We start from the raw sequence: 23,034 nt of genomic DNA on the forward strand, positions 1-23,034 counted from the left end.
GGCCAGGGTGACTCTCTGCCTCTCCTCCCTCCTCTGCTTTCTTTCTTCTCACCTGTTATGGCACTGTGTCCCAGGACACTAAGCGACTCACTGCAGGGGTAGTTTCACTGCCCCCCACCTCCTCTTCCTTTGCCCCCAGGCAGGAGCTGGTGTCTGATCGAGCCCTCTATCCCCCACTTTAGACCATCATCAGCCCCACTTTCACACAGACCACGCTGTTCCCCCTTTATTGGTCCTTTTCCAGAGAGTTTGCCCAATAGTTCAGACTGTGTGATGGGAATTCAGGTAAAAATGGGTAGAATTTCAAGACTTGGACTACTCAGCAAGATACACAGAAGAGCAGAAATGTGATCCATATGCAGAGCCAAGAAAGTGGGATTTGCAAGCTTGAATTGAGTGAGCAATGGAGGCAGAGGAGGTTGAGATTGTCTGGAGGAATAAACAGGAAAGGGGTGGAAGGAAACCAGAGCTGATACTTTGGGTAGAAAATATGGACGAAGGTAAAAAAATCTACCATAATATTTTGTCCATTTTTAAATCTTCATATAAACATCACAGGAAAGACGAATTAGCTGGGTTATGGGAATGACCACTTTTTCAGTGATTTCATACAAGTCTCCAGGGAACAGTAGGTTGTATCCTAACCAAAGCTCACCATGTATCTGACAGGAACAAATGCTAAGCATGGACTGCGCTGCAAGGCCTGTAAGATGAGTGTCCACCACAAGTGCATGGACGGCCTGGCACCCCAGCGGTGCATGGGCAAGCTGGTAAGGGCTTGTGCCCGGAGTGTGCCCCGGAACCGCTGCTCAGGGCACCTGCCTGCCCGATGAGGTCACTCCATTCAAAATATTTCTCGGCAGCACCCTGAGAACTGGACACTGGGAAGGTACCCCCCACGTCTCTGGCTGGACAACTTGGCTTCCTTGTTGGCATAATGATTGAGGAAGAAGGAGCTTTGTCAACTTAGGAGATGCATGTTGCACGTGTGGAAGGGGCTCAGTGTCCTTCATAGAGTGGACAACTTGTCCTGGGTCGGCACTTTCCCAATTTTAGCATTGGGACTGTCCAAGTTTTGCAAGTAGAAAGCAGGCATCCCAGGAACCCCCTCGGCCCCAGCTTACTTGTCTGACAGCTCAGTGCGTATCAAGAATGGGATAGAGATGAACCACCCCACAGAAGTGGAGAGAGTAGTAAACATCTATACCACTGTAACAGATCATGGTGGCCAAACCAAGGGCTGGGGGCTCAGCCTGGCCCATTCTGGGCTGATCGTCACATCTCAGGGGTGGACTTCAGTACTGGTGCCACACAATGATAAAAAAGCCACCCAGAACACTTTTGAGAATAGTTGAAACTAAGATGGCCAAAGAATTATAGAAGGGACCAAGAATGTCTACCCTAGACATACTTGGGGCATGACAGCTGTCTTCAGAAGAATTTAAGATCTGTCACACAGGATTCTGTCGTCCTCTGTGGCTTCAGGGAAAAGGCCTAGGATCAGTAGGTTCCAAGTCTTAACTATCAGAGATGATGTCACCAAAGACCTGCCTCCAGGATTAGTGAGAGTTCCTGCTCTCCACATCCCCAGCAGTGTTCACAGGAGGATACCACTTGCTAGGAACATTGGAAGGGATTCTGGAATTCTAGTAGGGGTGGGACCCTTCAGTTCCCTTCTAACACTGGGGTACAGTAAGTCAGGATTCTTAGAGAATTCATCTCCGTACTCTGATTGGCAGTGTCCTCTTCTCCAAAACCCCTGCCTCACGTGCTCCCCTCCTTTCCTCCCATGGTGATTCCCACAAGCCAAGGCAGAAACCATGGATGAGAGGTCAGAAAACCAGAACGGAATCTAGAACACAAAGCTCTGCGTAGAGCTCATCAGACATACAAGGGACTTCAGGTCTACCTGTGAGGTCTGCTTGCCCATGCCCAGGCCTTTTAATGATGTTAATAAATCACGTGGTGAGATAACACACAATGGTCCATTTGTATCCTGGGAAGTAATGAGGAGCCCAACATAAAGGAGGCTGCAATGTGCACCTGCAGAGGAGAAGTGGGACGGGGGAGGGCAGGGCTGGGGGCTTGCTTTCTGGAGGGAGTGGAGCTTGCTTATTGACACCTGTACCTCCCAACCCAACCCCAGGGATAAATTACAGGACATGTCAGCATCTTAAAGGGAGACAGGGAGGCACCCCCAGAGGAACCAACTGGTTTCATTTTTAGAGTTCTCGTGAGGTTTTCTCCATCTCATCAATAACATTGAGCCCTTCTTTTTCTCATTCTGTCTCCAGCCAAAGGGGTTTCGGCGTTACTACAGCTCCCCCTTGCTCATTCATGAACAGTTTGGATGCATTAAAGAAGTTATGCCCATTGGTGAGTTGGGACCCGGTGAACTGAGCTGGGTTTGGAGCAGCAACGTCAGAACTGATGGCTGCTCTTCTCCCAGGTCCCGGTGCTGCCGTACCAGTGGGGGACCGGGGGGGTGGCATTCGTTTGGTGGCTAATTGGGTTATGGTTCGTTGTTTTGCTGGAGGGGAAACTTAAGGTGAACCAAATTCTCTAGAAATTTTTGTCCTCTCCCTGATGAAGCTTCCAAGAACTCAGGTCCAAAGGCCATCAGCAGCATGGCAGAGTGGAAGGAGCATGGAGCCTGGCATCCCATAGACCTGGGTCACAGCCCAGCTCCTCCATTGACCAACTTGTGTCTAAACAAGCTACTCAACCTGCTGGACCCTATACGATGAAAACAGCAATGGCTGCTTTTCATAATTTTTTGTAGAAAATAGATATACATTATAGACCAATGCTTGGAAGGAGCTTACTGAATATTGTTTATTCTTTAATGAGGAAAAAATGTCTTATATTTTTAGGTATTTCTGGCTTGAATATATTCCTCAATATCCTTCAGTTCCATTTCTTCTCCCTTTCTGAAAATCTCTACATTTATGTTTGCCCTTTGGTGGTGGCAGGGGGAGCAACTTTTAAACTAGAAATTTACAAACTGGAAAGTTTTTAATTAGAAATCCCAGGAAGCCTGGTAATGTCCAAGTCTTTCAAAAAGGTTGCCTCCTACTGCAAACTTTGTGTCACGAGACTTCGTACCTTGGTGAGCAGGGCCTTTCACTAGAGGAAATAAAGCTGGGAAGAACCTTGGCACTGGAGTCCTGCGGGTGGATAACAAAGAGGAAAACCAGTCAATCAGCAAAGGTTTGGGAGCAGAGTGGCCTGAGTGCAGTGGAGGGACCTGGGAAATGGGCACAGGTCGTGGGGGAAGCATGCGAGGAAAGTTGACCACAAAAGCTCCATTTCCCCAGGGGTAAGAGGGTCTGTTGTGCAGGACCTACTTTTCAATGCCATTTGCCCAGGAGGTATGATAGGTGGTTGTCTGTCCCGACTGTGATATGAGGAAACCCTTCTCTCAGGTGAGCTTTCTCTTCTAATGCAGCCTGCGGCAATAAGGTGGACCCTGTCTATGAGACCCTCCGCTTCGGCACCTCCCTGGCCCAGAGAACAAAGAAGGGCAGCTCTGGCAGCGGCTCCAATTCACCTCCCGGAACCTCGGTAATTGTCCTCTTCCTCCCTCGGGCACCGTGGAGTGCGGGTCCCACAGGCCGGGGGAGTCTCTTGGGGGTCAGGCAGCCTTTAAAGGGAGCTCCAAGTGCCTTTGGGCCACTAAAGGTTAACCTTCTGGGGCCAACCCTCAGAGATCCTTTTACTTTCCTCCTAAAGACCACGCTCCTGGCCTCAGGCTCATTGACTCTCTCTCCCTCCCCCTCCCACCACTAGTAGCTTATCTGCTGACACATAGAAAGGTTCGACCCAAACAAGGGGCAGAAGCAGATAAGTCCCAGCTGTGTCCAGTTCTCCTTCCAGCTACATCCCAGTTCAAGAATACAGCCATTTCTCACATTTTCTCAGTCCTCTCTCTCTAAGGCAAGATGCACCCTTTGATTTCTTTCACACAAACACTGCCCTCCCTGGAAGAGGGGTGTGGCATGGAGGCGGGGCGCTTCCCTCCATGGGACACACACCCTCCCAAGCACCTCTCTCCTATGTTTTACCTGATCTAAAATGCATGTTGTGTGCATCTCTGTGACCTGGTGTCGTCATCCTCTCTCTGACTGTCCCAACCGAAGTTTCTATGAATGCCCCAAGATGCCACACAACTCTGTAGCAGAGAGAAGGCTCCCCAGAGATGGGCCTGACCTGCCCGCATGAGCAGCAATATCTGCTGCTGTGGTTCTGAGCTCTTGCTCATCACAGCAAGGAGACATCCTGAGAAACACTCCGCGGGAGACAGTGAACGTTTTCGCCTCCACGTTTGTGACTGATGCTATGAGCAGAAAGACCATCACAGGCATAACTGACGGATATCCAGTCTGCTTTCGTGTCTAAAACAGCTTTATTTCTGGCAATATCTCGACCCTACAGACTGGTTTTAGGGGCAAAAAGCATAGTTTGTTCAATGTCAATAACGTGTTCATTCATCATAGCCCGCTTATACTTCCTGGCGCTGGTTCCATCAGTAAATATTTCTTGAAATTTTGCTCTGTGAAGGCTTTGTTCTGAGAGCTGCAGGGAGACAAAGACAAATGAAATTGTACTTAAATATCTGTCACTTCACTCTTTCCCCAGAGTCCAAATTGCCTCAGTGGAAGCAAACAGAAACAATTGATTGCTACTTTAACATGACTCTGCTTCCTTCCTGCAGGGTCGGTAGTAATGAACTTCAGCCTCTTGCCATCCTGGCAGTATTGTTATATCCTAAAGCGAGCATATTCCCACATAGCAAAGGTTTATTGTCTTCCAGGGCTGTAGAGACATTTGCTTTACATTGTTGGGAGGTTGCTGCCTGGCTGTTTCTAAATCGTTAGGTTTCCTCTCATGTGCTTTCAAATGTTCTAGAATACAGAAGGCTTGATGGCTTTGGGAAGACAGCAGAAACCAAATTCGAAAACTTTCTAGGAGTTGGTTAGCTAGTTCAGGAATGATCTTCAGTTTTGTAAGATTAAATTAACATAATAATAGCAACTTCTATTCAGAAATAGTGAGCTTCAGAGGAACAGGGTACAAGTGACTTAGAGGCCCTGTGACATTTTTTTTTTCTTCTTTCTGATGTGTCATGAAAGGAAGAATGGCTGAAATAAATCTTAAAGTTAAATTGTAAGAAGAAATCAGTCTCAGGAAGGTGGTACTAAAGTACTCTAGAGCTGATGAGGAGAGTTAGGAAGGCAAACTTGTTCCTCTCTAGTAAGATATAAATAAATTGTTTTACAAATATGACTCTCCTCTGAGGCCCCCTAAATTCCTCTTTTAAAGAGGCGAGAGATGCACAGATAGAAGTAGAGCATCTGACCCTTTGAAAGAGGCCATCTGTGGTGTAAATGTTTAATGACCAACGAGGGCTGGACCCTGATTTGTAGCATTTGCCAATTTCCATGGTGTAAATACTCCCACTGTGGCCAATTTCAAGCTACCAGTGTGATGACCCTAAAGGCTCTCACCAGCGCATGTGAGCTAGTCCAGCTATACTGCTGGGTGAAGCACAGTGCTTAAGAGACGAACCTAGAGAATGTTATGCTCAGTGAAATAAGTCAGACAGAGAAAGACACGTACTGTCTGATATCACTTATATGTGGAATCTAAAATATAATACAAATGATGGATATGCAAAACAGAAACAGACTCACAGATATAGAAAACAAATGTATGGTTCCAAAAGGGGAAAGGGAAGGGGAGAGGGACAAATTAGGCATATGGGATTAACAGATACAAACTACTATACATAAAATAGATAAGCTGTAAGGATTTACTGTATAGCACAGAGAATTATTACCTTGAAATAAGTTTAATGGAGTATAATCTGCAAAGTACTGAATTATTATGCTGTACACCTGAAACTAACATAATATTGTAAATCAACTATACTTTAAAAAAAAAAAAAAAAGAGCATGGGCTCTGGAGACAACACCAGGGGTTCAAACCCCAGCTCCACCACTTACGAGCTCTGAGACCTCAAGTTGAGTTCTTGATTGTCTCTGGGCTTCAGATTCCTATCTGAAAAATAGGCCTATCAGAGGATTATTGTGAAGCATAAATGAGATGATTCATATAAAGTATGTAAAAACAGCACGTGCTAGATGATTGGTAACAATTAGCTATTTAGAGTGCTGCTTTATTATTGTTGTTGTTATTTCTGTAACCTAAAGTCTAACTATGACTTCTCTTATACACAAGAAAGGGCAAAATTTGTTATTGCAAGAGCAATTACTTTTCGCAGCAATGGAAATAGCTTTGAACTCATACCTAAGTCATGCATCCCTCAGCAGTGCATCTTGTTCTCTATAATTAATATTTAACACTCACCTAGAAAGAGCTGTAGTTCTACTGACAATTTTAAGGGACAGGATGTAAGCAGGAATTCTGATTTCTCCCTGTCTCTTCCTGGGAAGTAACCTAACTGTGGCCTGTGCATATAGGCACTCATTCACCTGTCATGTGCCAACCCCAGAGCCTGCTCTGGACACTGGGAGGGAGCGACAGTGCCCGTAAGAGAGCACACAGCCTCTCTGAAGTTAACCAAACAGACAGAAGAGCAATGATGCGATTCTTAAGACAGTGTCATGTAAATTCCACCTTCGCTCTTCTACTGGTATCACAATCTCTGCTCATTCGGCCCCTGAAATGACATTGCTCATTCCACTCTGTTCCCTCTTTTCAAGATTTCAGATCTTGTCGAGGTTCCTGAAGAGGCTGACGGGCCAGCAGGCGTGTATGCCCTACGGAAACGTAGCAACAGCGGTAAGTGGGGGGTGTGGGGATCTAGCACCGCCCAGCACAAACGAGAATCACATCTGTCATCCAGGTCAGCAGGCAGGCACACCTGACTTCCAGGCCCCTCTCTCTGCCAGCTCTGGAATTCAGTCCGGGCAAGTGTTTGATATTCTGGAGGGAAACCGGGCATAATCACTGGTGGATTTCAGTGATTTGACTATAACATTCCCTAAGTTCTGTCTTCTGAGTTCTCATGCCGTAAGGACATAGAGGTCCTTCCAGGCCTTTCTGTTAACACGTCACTTCCCCCACTGACCTACACTGGATAACAAAGCATCCCAGAGAGAACCACTCCATGCTACACCGGAAGTACTCCAGGTGAGGGGTGGTGCTGGGGAGTGTGGGCCTCACCTGGGCTCCTTCCCAGCAGAGATAACTAAGACTCAAAGACTGATCTGCACAGTCTGGCCAGACATTCTTTATTAATATCATTTAGTTTGCTAATAGCATAAGCCCTTCTTATAATAATTTCTAGAATACTTACTAGATGCTAACTACATGCTATTGCTTGCTAACATTGAGAAAGAACCTCCTCTTAAACCAGAACTTAAAGAAACATAACCAGCACCTTATGCCTGAATCTCGATGAGCCTCTTGATGTCAACAGCTACTTAATTTCCACTCATTTATCCAAAAACTATTTATGAAGTATTTACTACCAGCAGCAAAACTACATAGGTCACAAAGCTGTCCTCGGGTCACTCATAACCCAGTACGGTTGCAGGTCCTGACCTGCGTTGTTACCTTGGGCTGAATGCATTCTCCTGGCAGAAGTTATCCCTTGAAGCTCTAATACCCGCAGGTGAAGCACCACCTTGGACAGATTTTCCACTTGACTAAATGTCCCTGCCATTTCCAGGCTGGAAGCAGGACTTCTACATCAAATACCCCATAGCTGCTTTGTCAGCTGCTGTCTTACAAGGTGTCACTTCACTTCCTTAGCTCTAGGAATCCATTCATTCTCTTCTCTAGTTAGGATGGGGCCTCTGTGATTCCCTCAGGCAGCACCCCATGACGCTCCTTTCTAAATAAGCATCAGCGTCCATTAGGACCCCCTTTGCCAAGCCCACCCCCAGCTAAAGCACACTGCTAGGGTAAGAAGTCTTTGGCATCAAATGGGGAAAACACTACTTTCAGATCAGTGCAGACGTCCGTCAAGCACTTAGCAGTGCCATTAGAAAGACAAATCAGAGAGTGCCAGCTGCCAGAGGACCTCGTGGCAGAGCAGTAACCCTGCAGGACCTCCCAGCCCACTTCTGTCCAGCATTGCAGATCCAGCAACTGAATTTGGTGAGCAGCCCTGGAGTTTGTCAGTATCTTAGGACCAAACTCACCAGAGGCTGGAATGTAAGCCAGAGCTGCATTTCAGTGCTGCAAGTCTATCAGCTGTTCTGTCCCCTGAGTCTGAGTTCTGCCTGCCTTCTTCCCCTGATGCTTCTCACCAAATCGCAGGGGGCATCCTCGTCATTAATCGCACTGGATGTGTTTGGTCCTTGGCCCCTCCTTGCTGTGGAGGTAGATGCTGGACTTCACTTAGTGATCATGTGGTCTGCAAGAGACCTAGCCTCTCTCTGCTTCAGTCACCTCACCTCTAAAATGAGGATACTAATAACACAAATCCATAGGGTGTTGTGATCTTTAAATGAGATAACAAAGGTAAATACTATCTGTACACTGATGACTAAAACTTCATTCCTAGCATTAGGCCTCTTTGCTGCCTCTGGATGCCTGTAGCCTACTGGAAACGGCCATCTGAATGGAGAACAGGCATCTTCAAGTTAACACACCCAAATGGACTCTTGATTCCCTCACTCACCCCCCACCCCTGCCTACCGAAACCAGCTCTTCCTCAGTTGCTCCTGCTCTGTTGTAGGAATGCCATTTTACTAGATGATCAGGCCAAGGCTTTTGGCATCAGCCTTGACGCCCTTCATCTCACGCCTCTTATCCAATCTGTTCGCAGATCTTATCTGCTGCTCTTCAAAATCACACCCAGCATGGGCCCACATCTTCCCTCTCTGCCTCCACCACCCTGGTCCAGATTTACGGATGTTGTCGCCCATTCCTCTGTAGCTGAGGTCTCTTTTTGCCCTGGGGATTTCTTCACTCAAAAATGGTCTTCTGGGCTTCCCTGGTGGCGCAGTGGTTGAGAGTCCGCCTGCCGATGCAGGGGACACGGGTTCGTGCCCCGGTCCGGGAAACTCCCACATGCCGCGGAGCGGCTGAGCCCGTGAGCCATGGCCGCTGAGCCTGCACGTCCGGAACCTGTGCTCTGCAACGGGAGAGGCCACAGCAGTGAGAGGCCCGCGTACCGCAAAAAAAAAAAAAAAAAAAAAAAAAGGTCTTCTTAGGGTTTTATTATGTGAACAGCTGTATTTAGGGATCATCAATATGAAGCACCATTGCTATTAATGAAGTCATCGTCAGGTCACGAAGTGTCAGAGGTGCAGCCTAGAGCCTCACTAATCCACATGTGGCCCGTGGACCAGCGGTCTGGGCAGAACTTGAGAGCCCGTTAGAAATGCAGAATCTCAGGCTGCCCCAGACCTGAAAAATCAGAATTTCCATATGGACCTGTGATTCATATTCTTGTTAACGTTTGAGAAGCCAGATTAGAGGCCATTTAGTCTAACCCCTCTCCTCCAATATACACACACAAACAGGGACACACAGACATATACACGCAACAAATACTAGATAGATAAGGAAATTGAGACGTGGAGTAATACACTCAAGGACACAAAGTTGATGATTTGCTGTCTCTTTCATGTCAAGGGGCATTTTCACAGTCTTATTCAAAGCAATCTGTTGAAAGAACTTAGTAAGTGATAAACCTCTAAAAAGCTTTGGAGATCTATTAACTATTCCTTTGATCAGCAGTAGCTTTCTTCATGTGCACTCTTAGAAGCAAGAGGGATTAATTATGCATCAGTTTGCTTCAAAACGTGTTCCTTTGATTTGGATTTAATGCTCTGTCCATGTAGTTTGAGAAACAACATAGAGAAAACACCCTGCTTATATATAGTCCAAGTTCCCACTCGTCGTCTCACATTCTTGGCAAGGAGAGCCTCCGGTTCTGCTTTACCTGTTTCATGTATGTTCTAAAATGTACATAGGGCACACAGGTATTATTTCCTCCAGCCAGATGTTATGTCAAAGTCCTTGAGAAGTATTTCCAAGGCCACCTCAGAAGAAGGTACAATTCATACTCATGTCTTTAGTGCTAAGAGTGCAGTCTCTGCTTTCTCTCTTATGTTATAAAAGCTCTTGGGCAGGTCTGAGTGTTTCTGGTGGTTGTTTTCAACACTGTTCCTGGGTGCATCAGAAATATACATGGGCAAATTTGTTGGTCTTCACCTTTGGCTTAACTGCCAGAAACTCCACTGGAAGCAAGGTCATGAGCAGAGAGAGAATCATCTATCTAATACATAGCCTCAAAATGACAAAAACTCAAGGAGAAATTGACAGAACTATTAGGAAATTGGCATCGCGTTTCATGATGAGAGTTTTTAACACTCCTCTCAGTCACTGGCAAATCAGATAAACAAAAAGATTCAGTACAGACATGGAGGATCTGAGGACGCACTTGACAATCCAAATCTAACTGACTTTAAAAGAATGCTCCAAAAGAATATATAACTGAATCACTTGGCTGTACACCTGAAACTAACACAATATTGTAAACCAACTATACTTCAATTAAAAAATAAGATAATATAAAATTAAAAGGACACTCCATCTAACAAATGGGAAATTCACATTCTTCTTAAGAATGTATGGAACTATTATAAAAATTGCTGACACTTCCCTGACCGTCCAGTGGTTAAGACTCCGCACTTCCACTGCAGGGGGCATGGGTTCAATCCCTGGTCAGGGAACTAAGATCCTGTATGCCACACAATGCAACAAAAAAATAAATAAAAATTGTTCACCTACTGGACCATACTGCAAGTTTCACACATTTCACAGAATTAATATGATACAGAACACATCTTTCTGACTACAATGCAAACAAGATAGAAATCAATATTCAAAATATAACTAGGAAAACCCATACTTTAGGAAATTCAAAACATATTTTTAGAAAGCTCATATGTCAAAAAAAGAAGTCATAATGAAAATTGAAATATATTTAAAACTGAATAATAATGAAAACACTACCTATCACAACTTGTGGGATGCAGCAAAAATCGTGCCTAGAGTATTTAGTGCTAAAATTATTCCACTAAAAAATAAAAGCTGAAAAGTAATAATCTAAGCATCATATTCAAGAAGTCAGAAAAAGAAATAGAACAAACCCAAAGAATACAGAAGGCAGGCATTAATAAAGACAAGAGAAGAAATTATTAAATGACACATGTAGGTCAATACATTCTAAGAACAGTTCTTTAAAAAAAATAAAATTTACAATCACTAATAATTTTTTAAGAATAAGAGAGAGAGAGAGATGAAACAAAAAGTAATTAAAAAGGAGGAATATAACAGAGGTTGACAAGAAAGAATCTTATGACCAACTTCATACCAATACATTTAAAATTTTTTAAATGGACAGATGCCAAGAAACTTGTCAATGACCGAAGTCTGACTCAAGAGGAAACAGAAATACGTAGAGAACTTGACTTTGCTTCCAGTTATGGTGGAAACACTCAATATTTTAAGATTTTGCACAACAAAAATACCAGGCCCGGGCAACTTTATAAATAAACTCTACCAAACATTTTTTTTAATAAATTTATTTATTTATTTATATTTGGCTGCTCTGGGTTTACGTTGCCGCGCGCAGGCTTTCTCTAGTTGCAGCGAGCTGGGGCTACGCTTTGTTGCGTTGCACAGGCTTCTCATTGTGGTGACTTCTCTTGTTGCAGAGCACAGGCTCTAGGCACACGAACGTTAGTAGTTGTGGCACGTGGGCTCAGTACTTGTGGCTCACTGGCTCTAGAGCGCAGACTCAGTAGTTGTGGTGCACGGGCTTAGCGAGCCACAACTACTGAAGACCGCGCACCTAGAGCCGGTGCTCAGCAACAAAGAGAAGCCACCGCAATGAGAAGCCCGCACACGGTGACGAAGAGTAGCCCCCACTCGCCGCAACTAGAGAAAGCCCACACGCAGCAATGAAGACCCAATGCAGCCAAAAATAAACAAATAAATAAATAAATTTATTTTAAAAAAAAACATTTGAGGAAGGTAAAATTTTCAGATTACATAAGCTCTTTCAGGACAACAGGAGGTGCACAGGAGGACGGGCAGCAGCATTCTCTAACTTAATTTATGGGACTGGTATAATACTGACCTCAAAATCAAAGGAAGACAGCATGAGACAAAATCGCTGGCTAGTCCCCCTCGTGAATATGGATGCAGAAATCTGAAATAAAATCATCTTAGTGCACTGAATCCAATAATGCCTTTTAGAAAAGCAGTGCATAATTACCAAGTTGAACTTATTCTGGGGATGCAAATGTGAGTCAATGTCAAATAAGCTGATAATGTAACTTGTACATGACCAGGTTAAAGAAGAAAAACCAAATCATCATCTTGAGGCAGACATGGGCCTCCCAGGACTGCAAAGTAAAAAATAAAGACAGAATATAGAAAAGGAAAAGAGGAAAGCTCTTTGGGGACTAGCAAAAACTAAAGATTCATGTTGCATCTGTAACATTAGAAAATATGCCTGTGTAATGGACATAGATTTTGAGTGTGTCCATGGGTGAAATCAACGGCCAAATTATTTTTAATGAAATGAATTAAAAGTACCAAACATAAAAGGTGTCTGATACATTTTTTTTGTAAAATAGTTACCTTTCTTTATGCCTTTCCCCTCAAATCAAAGTCTTAGAAATAGCCAGAAGGAATGGGCTTTTAAAAAAAAAAAAATCATTCTTTTTTGGCAGTGTTCCAGTTCTGTTTGCAACCATATAGCTGAAAACACATTGGGAGTCACTTCAAATAATTTTCAGCATAGTTCACAAAATGATACACATTTTTGTGATGGCTAATGGATAGTCAATGAAAAGCTAAAATAATGTGAAATTACAAAATTATAAAATCAGTCAAACTGAATATTGCATATGTACCTTATGTCGTCCCCCTTTTAGATCAATCAAGAATTTTCTAAGATGCTCTTCCCATGTTTCCATTCAAATATTCAGTATTCTTTAAATGTATCCAGTTTTATACTTATGGAATCAAATTATGCCAAGATTTCAGGTAATCACTTAAAACCAGAGAAGAGTGTTGCTCATCTCTACTCTTGAAACCGAGAAGTTGCGTAGCCAAATATTGAGGCAGACAAGGCCCTTCATTTTCCATTTTTCTACAAAGCCGAGCTCCTCCAGTGACTGCATATTGGCTTCCTAGGGATAATGGAATTGCACCCACAGGCTCTGGAACTATAAACCATGGGCAACAGATGTTTGCTAAGCATCAGTACATTTACAGGGGCTCTTGTTCTGAAGTGTGTTTTCTACATCACAGTTATCGAGTCCATTTTAAGGACAGTGGAGATTGTCGATGCACTAAATGAAAGAGGATACAGAGCTTTCCGTGGTGTGTTTCTCTTCCTCTGCTGGTATCCTTGATCCTCTGAAGGAGGACCAAAGGGAAGACTAATGTGCTTTTTTGTTGTTTTTTGGGGGTTTTTTTGCGGTACACGGGCCTCTCATTGTTGTGGCCTCTCCTGTTGCGGGGCACAGGCTCTGGATGCGCAGGCTCAGCGGCCATGGCTCACTGGCCCAGCCGCTTCGCAGCATGTGGGATCTTCCCGGACCGGGGCATGAACCCATGTCCCCTGCATCGGCAGGCGGACTCTCAACCACTGTGCCACCAGGGAAGCCCTAATGTGTTATTTTTGAATGTCAAGTCATCTAAAAGGTAGATTAATTTCAACACTACAACCCTATTGTATAGATTTGGAAACACTTGCTACCTTTTATTTTTGTTTAAGGAAGATACATGATGTTGGTCTCTGAGATAATTGTGACTGATTGAACTAGCTAAGACAGAGCCCCCCATACCCATCAGGGACCTCCCACAGCTGTGTGTGTGGACAGTGAAAACTCCTGCCCGTTGTAAGAAGCCTTTTTCTTCAGCGAAGGCCACAGAGTGGCTGCTTATATGCAAAAGGCAGAGAATTATGTATTCTAAGAACAAACTAAATGAGAAACCACTATTCAATTTTCTTTCTCAACAGCGGCCCCAATGCATTGACAATAAGAGATTGAGAAAGTATTTTGAAGTTTAAAACTAAAGCTTTACTCTGCAAATAGAATGTAGAAATCATTAAGAAACTAGAGTCAAGATATTGAATAGAGATCAAAGAATCTGATATTTGAAAAAGTGAATTCAAATGCAATTAATTTGGGCCATACCTCACCTACCATCCCCTTAACAAATGATTTGATACATTTAACAAAGATTAATAACATGGTTTCTGCTCCTGAGAAGAGCTCTGCCAAATGAGACCAAGCAATGCAGGAGGATGCGTGCTGGCCTGGAGGCCTGTATGAAGGTGTGGGCGTGCAGAGAGGGTGGTGCAGGATGCTCAAGGGAGACGGGGAGCATCACGTGGAAGATGACACGAGAGATGGGTCACTGAGGATGAGGAAAAGGTGGGGAGAGGTCAAGTCGAAGGTATGGTGCTGGGAATAAATAAATAAAGCTACATCTTTCAAGCATGTTTCCAAAACATGGTGACTGGATTAATAAAGCCCCTGCTTTTTCTTGTCTCCTTCAGTGTTCACGTATCCAGAAAATGGCACTGACGATTTCAGAGACCAAGCAAAGAACATAAACCACCAGGTATTCATGGATGTCTTGGAAAACAGACCAGACAGGGTCCTTAGATCATTCTGTAGGTCACCACCCAAGTGGGTCATGAAATGGATTTAGGGGGGCCCAGACCAGCATTTTTAGAGAATAATGTAGCATAAGGTACATAGCGTAGACAGTATTGAGCAAAACAAATACTACAGTGCATCCAGGGTACAAAGGATAAGCATTATACTGTATGCTTTTGTTTCTGTTATGTATGTCACATACAAGTTGATATATGCTCTACAGTGTGTTAATTATATAATTATGTAATATATTATGACTATTTTAAAGTACATAAGTATATATTATATTTTATGGTAATTTACATATGCAATTAGAACAGAATAATATTTCATAAAGTACTTGAGCTTTGGATAGCAGAGTGAATCACAAACAAAAAGAATGTAGTTGTGTACAACTTGTGTTTATGTTTTCTATATATATGGCATATATTTATTATATTATGCATTTAAATATATTATACAATTATGTATTACATATATAGTGTATACATATACAACATATAATATCTGTTACATATTATATAATTTTAAATTATGTATGTTATAAAGCATAAACATTTATATAGGATTAACATTTATGTAGTTAATAATAATAGCTAATGTTTACACAATACCTGTAAGACTCTTGTATAGTGTACAAATCGGGAACACAATGGAATCGACCTCACAGGGCTGTTGTGAGGTTTGAGTATGCTAATCCATGTACCATAATACCTGGCACACAGTAAGCCATCAAAAATTGTAGCTTTTATCATCATTACTGCAAAGTTTCATAGCCAGTAGATGGTGATACCATAACATAAATTAAATCAGTCTAATGCCCAAACCTGTAATTTTTCCACAACATGAATGAACGAATTTCTGGATGAATATACCCAGATCCCTTTGATATGCTAGATACAGAATTGTAGGCTAACTGAAAAAAAGTCCATTTTAGGAAAGGGAAGTTGTTTACTACTATTCACATGTCTCCTGTCTATAGAGAGAATATTCTCTTGCCTGGGCCCACCTTTCATGAACCACTATATCAAAGAAAAAAATTGATTTGAAGAAAATTGCAGTATTTCTGACAAAGAGTTCTATATAAATGTTTTCAAATAGTTTGTGGTGAAATCAACTCAGCCGGGAAATTAAAAATAAATCTATGTTTGGAGCAAAGTATTTAATAACATTTAGGTATTTTAACACTTAAGATCCATACACTGGAATTACATTTAACTTCTCCATTTCCTATTTTCTTTCTTCTCTCTATTTCTTCCTCCTTCCTTCTCTCACTTCTCTTTTATTTTCTCTTTCAGGGACCTCTTTCCAAAGACCAATTACAGATGAACACCTATGTTGCCTTGTACAAATTTATACCACAAGAGAATGAAGATCTGGAAATGAGGTAAAAATATTTTAAAAGGAAAAAAAGAATGAAAGAAAAATTTTAAGTCAGTATCATTCCATGTGAAAAAATATAATTCAATCTGCGCTCCCTCCAAGTGTCTTAGAGCAATGATTGTCAAATGTTAGTGTGCAGGGCTGGTTAACACAGATTGCTGGACCTTATCCTGGGAGTTTGTGACTCAGCACGTCTGGGGTGGGGCTTGAGAATCTGTATTTCTAGCTGGTCTGCAGGTGGTGCTAATGCTGCTGGGCCAGGGACCACACTTTAAGAAGTGCGGTTAGGACTTCCCTGGTGGCGCAGTGGTTAAGAATCCGCCTGCCAATGCAGGGCACACGGGTTCGAGCCCTGGTCCAGGAAGATCCCACATGCCGCGGAGCAACTAAGCCCGTGCGCCACAACTACCGAGCCTGCGCTCTAGAGCCCACGAGCCACAGATACTGAAGCCCCTGTGCCTATAGCCGTGCTCCGCAACAAGAGAAGCCACTGCAATGAGAAGCCCGTGCACTACAACAGAGAGTAGCCCCCGCTTGCTGCAACTAGAGAAAGCCCGCGCGCAGCAAAAAAGACTCAACGCAGCCAAAAATAAATAAATAAATAAAATTAATTAATTAATTAATTAATTTTAAAAGCGGTTAGCACATCGTCACCAGAGCTGCTGCTGGGAGTTTTCATGAAGGTTGAGCAACAGATGCACTTGGCATCCTGTGGGGTCCAACAGGGAACCAAAAATGTACTTACTGCCCAAATTAACACTGATTAACCAATCAAATTAAAACTCTTTGTTCACCCTGCTGGAGACTGGCAGCTCCTCCTGGCTCCTACCCGGAGCTACTTCTGTTTCAGGAACCATTGCACTTCATGGTAACTGAAACGGGAGGACAGGTGAGCCTCGGGGCCCTCATGAGGTCCTTCTCTGGACCACAGTCTCTTCACGTTTCAGGGGTAGTGTGACTGCAGTCAGTCCTGTGTTCACACCCTACTTGCTGTGTGACCTTAAGCAGTGTCTGAACATCTCATTACTCTGGTTTCCTTACTTATAAAAGAATAATAATGACCTTTTCCCCTTAAGGCACTTGTGAGGGTGAAATGAATAAGGTTCCTAAAACATACAGCACCATCATGGTAAACACTCAGGAACTGGTAGTCAGTGAGGTGTTTGCAATGTCGCGTGCACTGGCTTATCTCGAAGAAAAGAATTCACTCCTTCCCTCCATTTATGACCCAAAACACAAGTAATCTCAGGAGAAGTCTTTGGTGTTTTCCAGTCCTAGAGCAGGATACAAGGGGCTGCTTTTGTAGCCAAATGGGCCCTTAGAGATGGGTTCTTTCCTCTTCTGAAGAGCATGGAGAGAGAAATCAGCACAGAAGACCACTTAAACGTCAGAGTATTAGGGAAGTAGCCTCCATTTTTATGGCGGACTCCACTTGTCCGAATGCCGTGTAGGTCAAGTTATCAGTCACCGATCATCCCTGAAGATGACTCTGGAACGCCTTGTCTCCACCCTGGAGCTCTTTGAACGTTTCCGCATCTCAGATCTGTGCCATTTCCCCGGCATGGTCCCTCTGGCTTTTGCCTGAATATAGTTTCTCCCCAGTGAAATCAGCCTTCTCTTCCACTTTCCCCAAAACCCCTTAAAAGGAGAGAGCTACCAAAACCCTCCATTTAGACCCTGTTTCCTGGGGCCCATATGCCACCGGGGTCAACGCTGGCAGCTCAGCTGCCCCTCCTGGTGCAACACCCATTGGGAGTCCGTAGCAGATGTGGGTGTCCTGCAGGAGTCTGGGAACGCCCTGGCTCACACCTAAGGTCAGTTTTCATTATGCGTCTGTGGTCTGCTTCCAGTTGATTCTTGGACCTTTCCAGGGCAGAGTTCAGGCCTGGTTCCTAGCTCCTTAGATTCCTTCAGACAATTAGGTTATTGTACATCTGAATGTTCTCCATCCTTGAGGAAGAATCACCATGCTGGACTCACTGGCTGGAGCTGTAAACATTACCTAAACAGCCTGGCTTAGGTGCAGCAGGATGAGATGGCATTTGTCAGGTGAAGCCCTATTCCATCAAAGATACAGCAAACTCTGCTAGGTAGAACCTGCCTAGAATTCATCGCTGAGGTGGTGCCTTGCCCTCAACTGACAGTCCATGTTAACTATCTGCTGATGAAGACAAGGGTGACTTATATTTACTTTGCAATAAATAGTATACTGGGTCCTTCTTGCGATTATCAATTGGGTGTCTAGAATTTAAAATTTAACAACTCCCCTTTATGCAGATCCCACAGTTTTGTATTAGAAGATTGTTCTGAAGTTGTCAGATGGAAAAAATAACTCCAGAGAAATCTAGACTATTACTGGGGTACTGAGGAGTAAAGTCTAGCTGCCTGGCGGTGGTCGTAAGTTTTTGTGCTTTGGTTAGTCGGTTACAGACCTTTAAAAGTCAAGTTGTCTGGTCACGAATCAAACGTTTACAGTCTGCTTCGAGGCAAACCAGGACTGTTCACTCCCAGAAGTGAAATGTCTGCGTTACATAGACTGCAAGATTGGAGTGATAAATCATACTCATTTTTTTTTGTAAAGAGATTGTAGGTTCCCATTTTAAAAGCCAAGCTCTTGATTTAGAACACGTAAGGCGATGCTTCGGGGATTTAGTATCATTCCTTGAATGAACTGGTGCTTTGTGAATTATCTTTTTCTCCTTAAACCATGCGGTAGAAAAAATCCTTTTAACAAAATACCATTCTCGTCTCTATTTTCTGACAATAGGGCATCTTACCTAACTTTCTGAACCTCTGTTTTCTCATCTTGAAAATAGTAATAATAAGCCCTGCCCTCATAGGATGGCTGTGATTAAATAAGATAACATGGTAGGAGCTTAATAATATTGGTTCCAATCAGTTCTGTTCATACTCCAGAGGTAGATGCTTCCTTTTCAGACTTAAGAAGTGAGAGAGAAAGAATGACATACGACATGGATTCACCGAATGTTAAGGAATAAAGAGTGTGGGCATCACTTGGCCTGGATTTAAGCCCTAGCCAAGCCACTCACTTAGCTGTGTGACCCCCATGAAGCCTGAGAAAGTTCCACAAGCCTTCTGAGCCTCTGCTTCTACACTTGGGAAAGGAGATAATCATTGTGCCTGCCTTAGATCTGCTCATGACACTCAAATCTTTGTTTAAAACTCTCTAATGTTCTCCCACTTCCTTGGGTCAAGACCAAAATACTTACAGGGACCTCTGGGACCCGTACAGCCTCATCCCTGGTGACTTCTCTGCTTTGTCTTGCACCATTGTTCCCCTCACCTCTCTGCTCCATCTTCTGTTCCCCAAAAGGACCACACTCTCACCTGCCAAGGACTTTTTCTTCCTGCAGTCTACTCCTCCTCTCGCCTCAGCCTCCTAGCCACGCACCACCACCACCATCTCACACACACACACACACACACACACCTGCTTCCAGTTGACTGTTATGCACCCGCTAGATCTCAGCTCTGATTTCTCTTCCTTGGTGCAGTCTTTCTTGATAAGCACAACCTGGGTGATGAGATCCTCTGTTACATACTTTCGTGACACCATATTTCTTTTCTTCAAAGTACTTATCTCATCTTGTATCTATTATTTCTTGAGTTACTTGGTTAACTTCTATCTCCCTTGTAAAGCCCGTGAGAATGAGTCTGTATCTGCGAACCGTTCTGACCCTGGAGTGTAGTACAGTTCTTGAGATATAGCAGATGCTTAATAAATATTTCATGAATGAATGAATGAGTGTTGTGGAGATTAAATGAATGAACCAATGCCGTGCCTGGCATATACAATTAGTGGGCAAAGAAAGTCCATGATAACATAATGGAAACTATAAAAGAGGAAGCAAACCCAGCTCAGAGGGTTTAACCAGGACCTGTTTCCTGGAGGAGATGGGCTTTGAGCCCAGGATGAATATGATTTGTCCAGAAGAAACTGTAGAAAAAGAGACCAAAAGTAGCCTATAGGTGTATTCACAAAGAACAGGAGTTTAAGACAATTTGGCAGAAGCCCTGCTAAGCCAAACGCAGTTTGGGCATGGAGGAGTGAGCCTTAGAGAGGAGGAACCCAGAGTGCTACCTCCTTATTCTTAGGGCAGTGGTACTCCTCTTAGAATTTCTGTGGTCCCATCACTGGTCTCCAAACACTGTCTAAAGGCAGAGGCTTCACACAGTCAGCTTCGCTACAGTTTCAGGGCAAACTTCCTTCATAAATTCATCTGCTATTACCTCCCCAAATCTCTGGAGCTTTCAGATCATGATAATCTTCCCACCGTCGTGGGCAGAGAGCGGGAGAGAACAAGGGCATAGGGCAGAAAGGAGCAGTGTCTAAGAGTCACACCTGGGACTGCCTTCCACCTCTGACACATGCTTGCTACATCAGTTTGAGCAAACTGTTTAATCTCTTGCAGCCTCCATTTTCTCCTTCCTAGGGAGACAGTATTTAACGAGATAATGTAAAAAAAAAAAACAGTGAGATTTCATGCCCAGGACAGAGTGAGGTGCACAATATATATATATTTTTTTCTGGCTGCGTTGGGTCTTCCTTGCTGCACACGGGCTTTCTCTAGTTGCAGCGAGCAGGGGCTACTCTTCATTGCGGTGCACGGGCTTTTCCTTGCGGTGGCTTCTCTTGTTGCAGAGCACAGGCTCTAGGCACGCGGGCTTCAGTAGTTGTGGCATGCGGGCTTTCAGTAGTTATGACTCACAGGCTTTAGAGCACAGGCTCAGTAGTTGGGGTGCACGGGCTTAGTTGCTCTGTGGCATGGGGGATCCTCCCGGACCAGGGCTCGAACCTGTGTCCCCTGCACTGGCAGGCGGCTTCTTAACCACTGCATCACCAGGGAAGCCCACACAATATATTTTAGATACCTTCTCTTCATAATTTGCATCATTTCACAATATGTTTTATTTCCTGGTCTTCTGATCAATTACCCTAAAGATATATAGTAGAAAAAACACAGTTTAAGTTTCTGTCTCGCCTTTGAGCACATCCAAGGAGACTTTATCTAATTGGTCTGGTGATAAGGATGCTGTGACACCCTGTCCCTCATCTTCTGAGTAGGTTTTGTGGTTGCTGACATGATATGCTCTAGGTATGGAATTTCACCACTGATACACAAGTTGTGATGCCATCATGCAGGGCTCTCCAGACCGTTGCTGATGATTTGAGGTCTCATAACGTTAAAGAGGCACCCGGGTTCCTCTGTCTAAGTGTAATGAGCGTGTATAGTAGATAACTTTCTGTCATTAAGGGTCTTAGACAATTTCCTCCAAAAACCCTTACTCTCAGGTTTTTGAGGAGTCCTGAAAATTACACTTTATGGAATGCCAGCTTAATTCATGAGCAAAGCTTTTTAAAATGCTAGTTGAAATACAAACTGGAGAACCCCATTATAATCAGGACTGACTTCATTATCATGCTATACTGCCTTGTGAATTCACAAAGGTCATGTGTCAATCATTCTGGCCAAGTGTGTATGTGTGTGACACATCACATATGTACATACACTCCCACACACTCACAGTCAGATACACACAAACACACACAGTCACACACTCACACACATACATGCGCACACTCAGATACACCTGCATTTTTACACTTTTACACACACATAGTAGCAAAAGCTTGATAACCCATGCTTAGCCTTTTGATGAAGGTAAATCCTGCCCTCCACATTTACACTGTAACCAGCCTCATTACCCTCACTGCTTCTGGGTTCAGAAGTCTGCAAAACATTCATGGAGATATCAGTTATTATTCACACCAATGCATCTTTTTAAAATCAACAAGAATAACTTTAGTGGCTTTGCCAAGTCGACATACCATTTAAATAATCAGCAGATGTAAAAAACTTTGAGTAAGCACAAACCCCTAAAACACGGTAGCGACTCTGAAATAAAAGATCTAGAATAAATAAAAGACTCTAAGGTTCAAATACATATTTTAGTGACCATACCTATTCCAAAGAGTCCCTTTTGGTTTTCCACATCTAAATCATTTTCATTTTTATTATTTGTCCCCAGACAGATTTATATGATAATGGCTGTGTTTCATAAGGGGGAAAAAAAGAGAGGAAAATAATTCTTATGGGCCAAGAGGGGGACTGGGGAAACTGCTGTTCGAATATTATTAAATATTAAGGGAGGTACAAATTAATTGCCACTCCATGTGTGTGTGTCAGAACACCTAAATTTGGGGGCCTTAAAAGAAAAACATATCTTCTTTTGTAACTCCAAGTTAGATTCCTGATTTAGAGTCTTGAGTTGCCAGATTCTTTCTTGGAAGCAGTGAGTCCTGGATTTTTCCATGGGTAAGTCTGAACAAAGCCAAGCAACCGGTTGTCTCATTAGCTAATATTCACAAGAACCTCTGGAGATGGGATGGCCTGAATTCACCTCTTCCTGATTTATTGCAAGCACCACTTAAAATCAGGTTAAAAGGGATTTTAACCCTTGTATGGCTGTTTCCAGGATTTGTTTCATCTACCCACCACTCATCACGTGGTGAATGAGCATGTACTCTCTGCAGGGTGAACAGTTCACAGGCCCTGTTCTCAAAGAGTTCCAGTGGCCATAAGGCTGAGAGCCCTAGACAAGAAAGTACCTCCAATGTGAGGTCTTGTGGGCGGGGATATAGTCCAGGATGCTGCTACTGCACCTCAAGAAGGCATTGAAGCATCACCTAGGAAGAATCAGTGCTTCTAACCACATCATCCCACTGCAGAATAGGATTGTGACCCAAAACTTAAAAGGAAGAGAGAAAGAAAACTAATATTTAGGGAGCATCTACTATGTATCAAGTTCTTTACAATACATCATTTCATTTAATCTTAAAAAAAAAAAAAAAAGAAGGCATTGAAGCAGCCTTGGGAAGCCAGGGAAGGCTTTTCAAGGAGGTGGCATCACAGCGTAGCCAAGGCTTCCAGATAGAGGGGACAATGGGTGCCTGTGCGGC

At 43.5% G+C, this 23,034-nt stretch overlaps 1 protein-coding gene across 2 annotated transcripts in view; it reads left to right on the forward strand.

The window, feature by feature from the left end:
• STAC (SH3 and cysteine rich domain) overlaps positions 1–23,034 on the forward strand; it is a 101,905-nt gene that overhangs the window by 60,124 nt on the left and 18,747 nt on the right. For both annotated transcript variants that reach the window (XM_082663644.1, XM_082663645.1), the window contains exons 3-8: positions 670–770; positions 2,295–2,376; positions 3,449–3,564; positions 6,726–6,804; positions 14,567–14,631; positions 15,968–16,056. In XM_082663644.1, coding sequence (XP_082519770.1) covers positions 670–770; positions 2,295–2,376; positions 3,449–3,564; positions 6,726–6,804; positions 14,567–14,631; positions 15,968–16,056 — 532 coding nt within the window. The remainder of the gene's footprint in view (positions 1–669; positions 771–2,294; positions 2,377–3,448; positions 3,565–6,725; positions 6,805–14,566; positions 14,632–15,967; positions 16,057–23,034) is intronic.

The sequence above is a fragment of the Grampus griseus genome (assembly GCF_964374135.1).
Source record: "Grampus griseus genome assembly, chromosome: 10".
In the NCBI taxonomy this organism is placed as follows: Eukaryota; Metazoa; Chordata; class Mammalia; order Artiodactyla; family Delphinidae; genus Grampus; species Grampus griseus.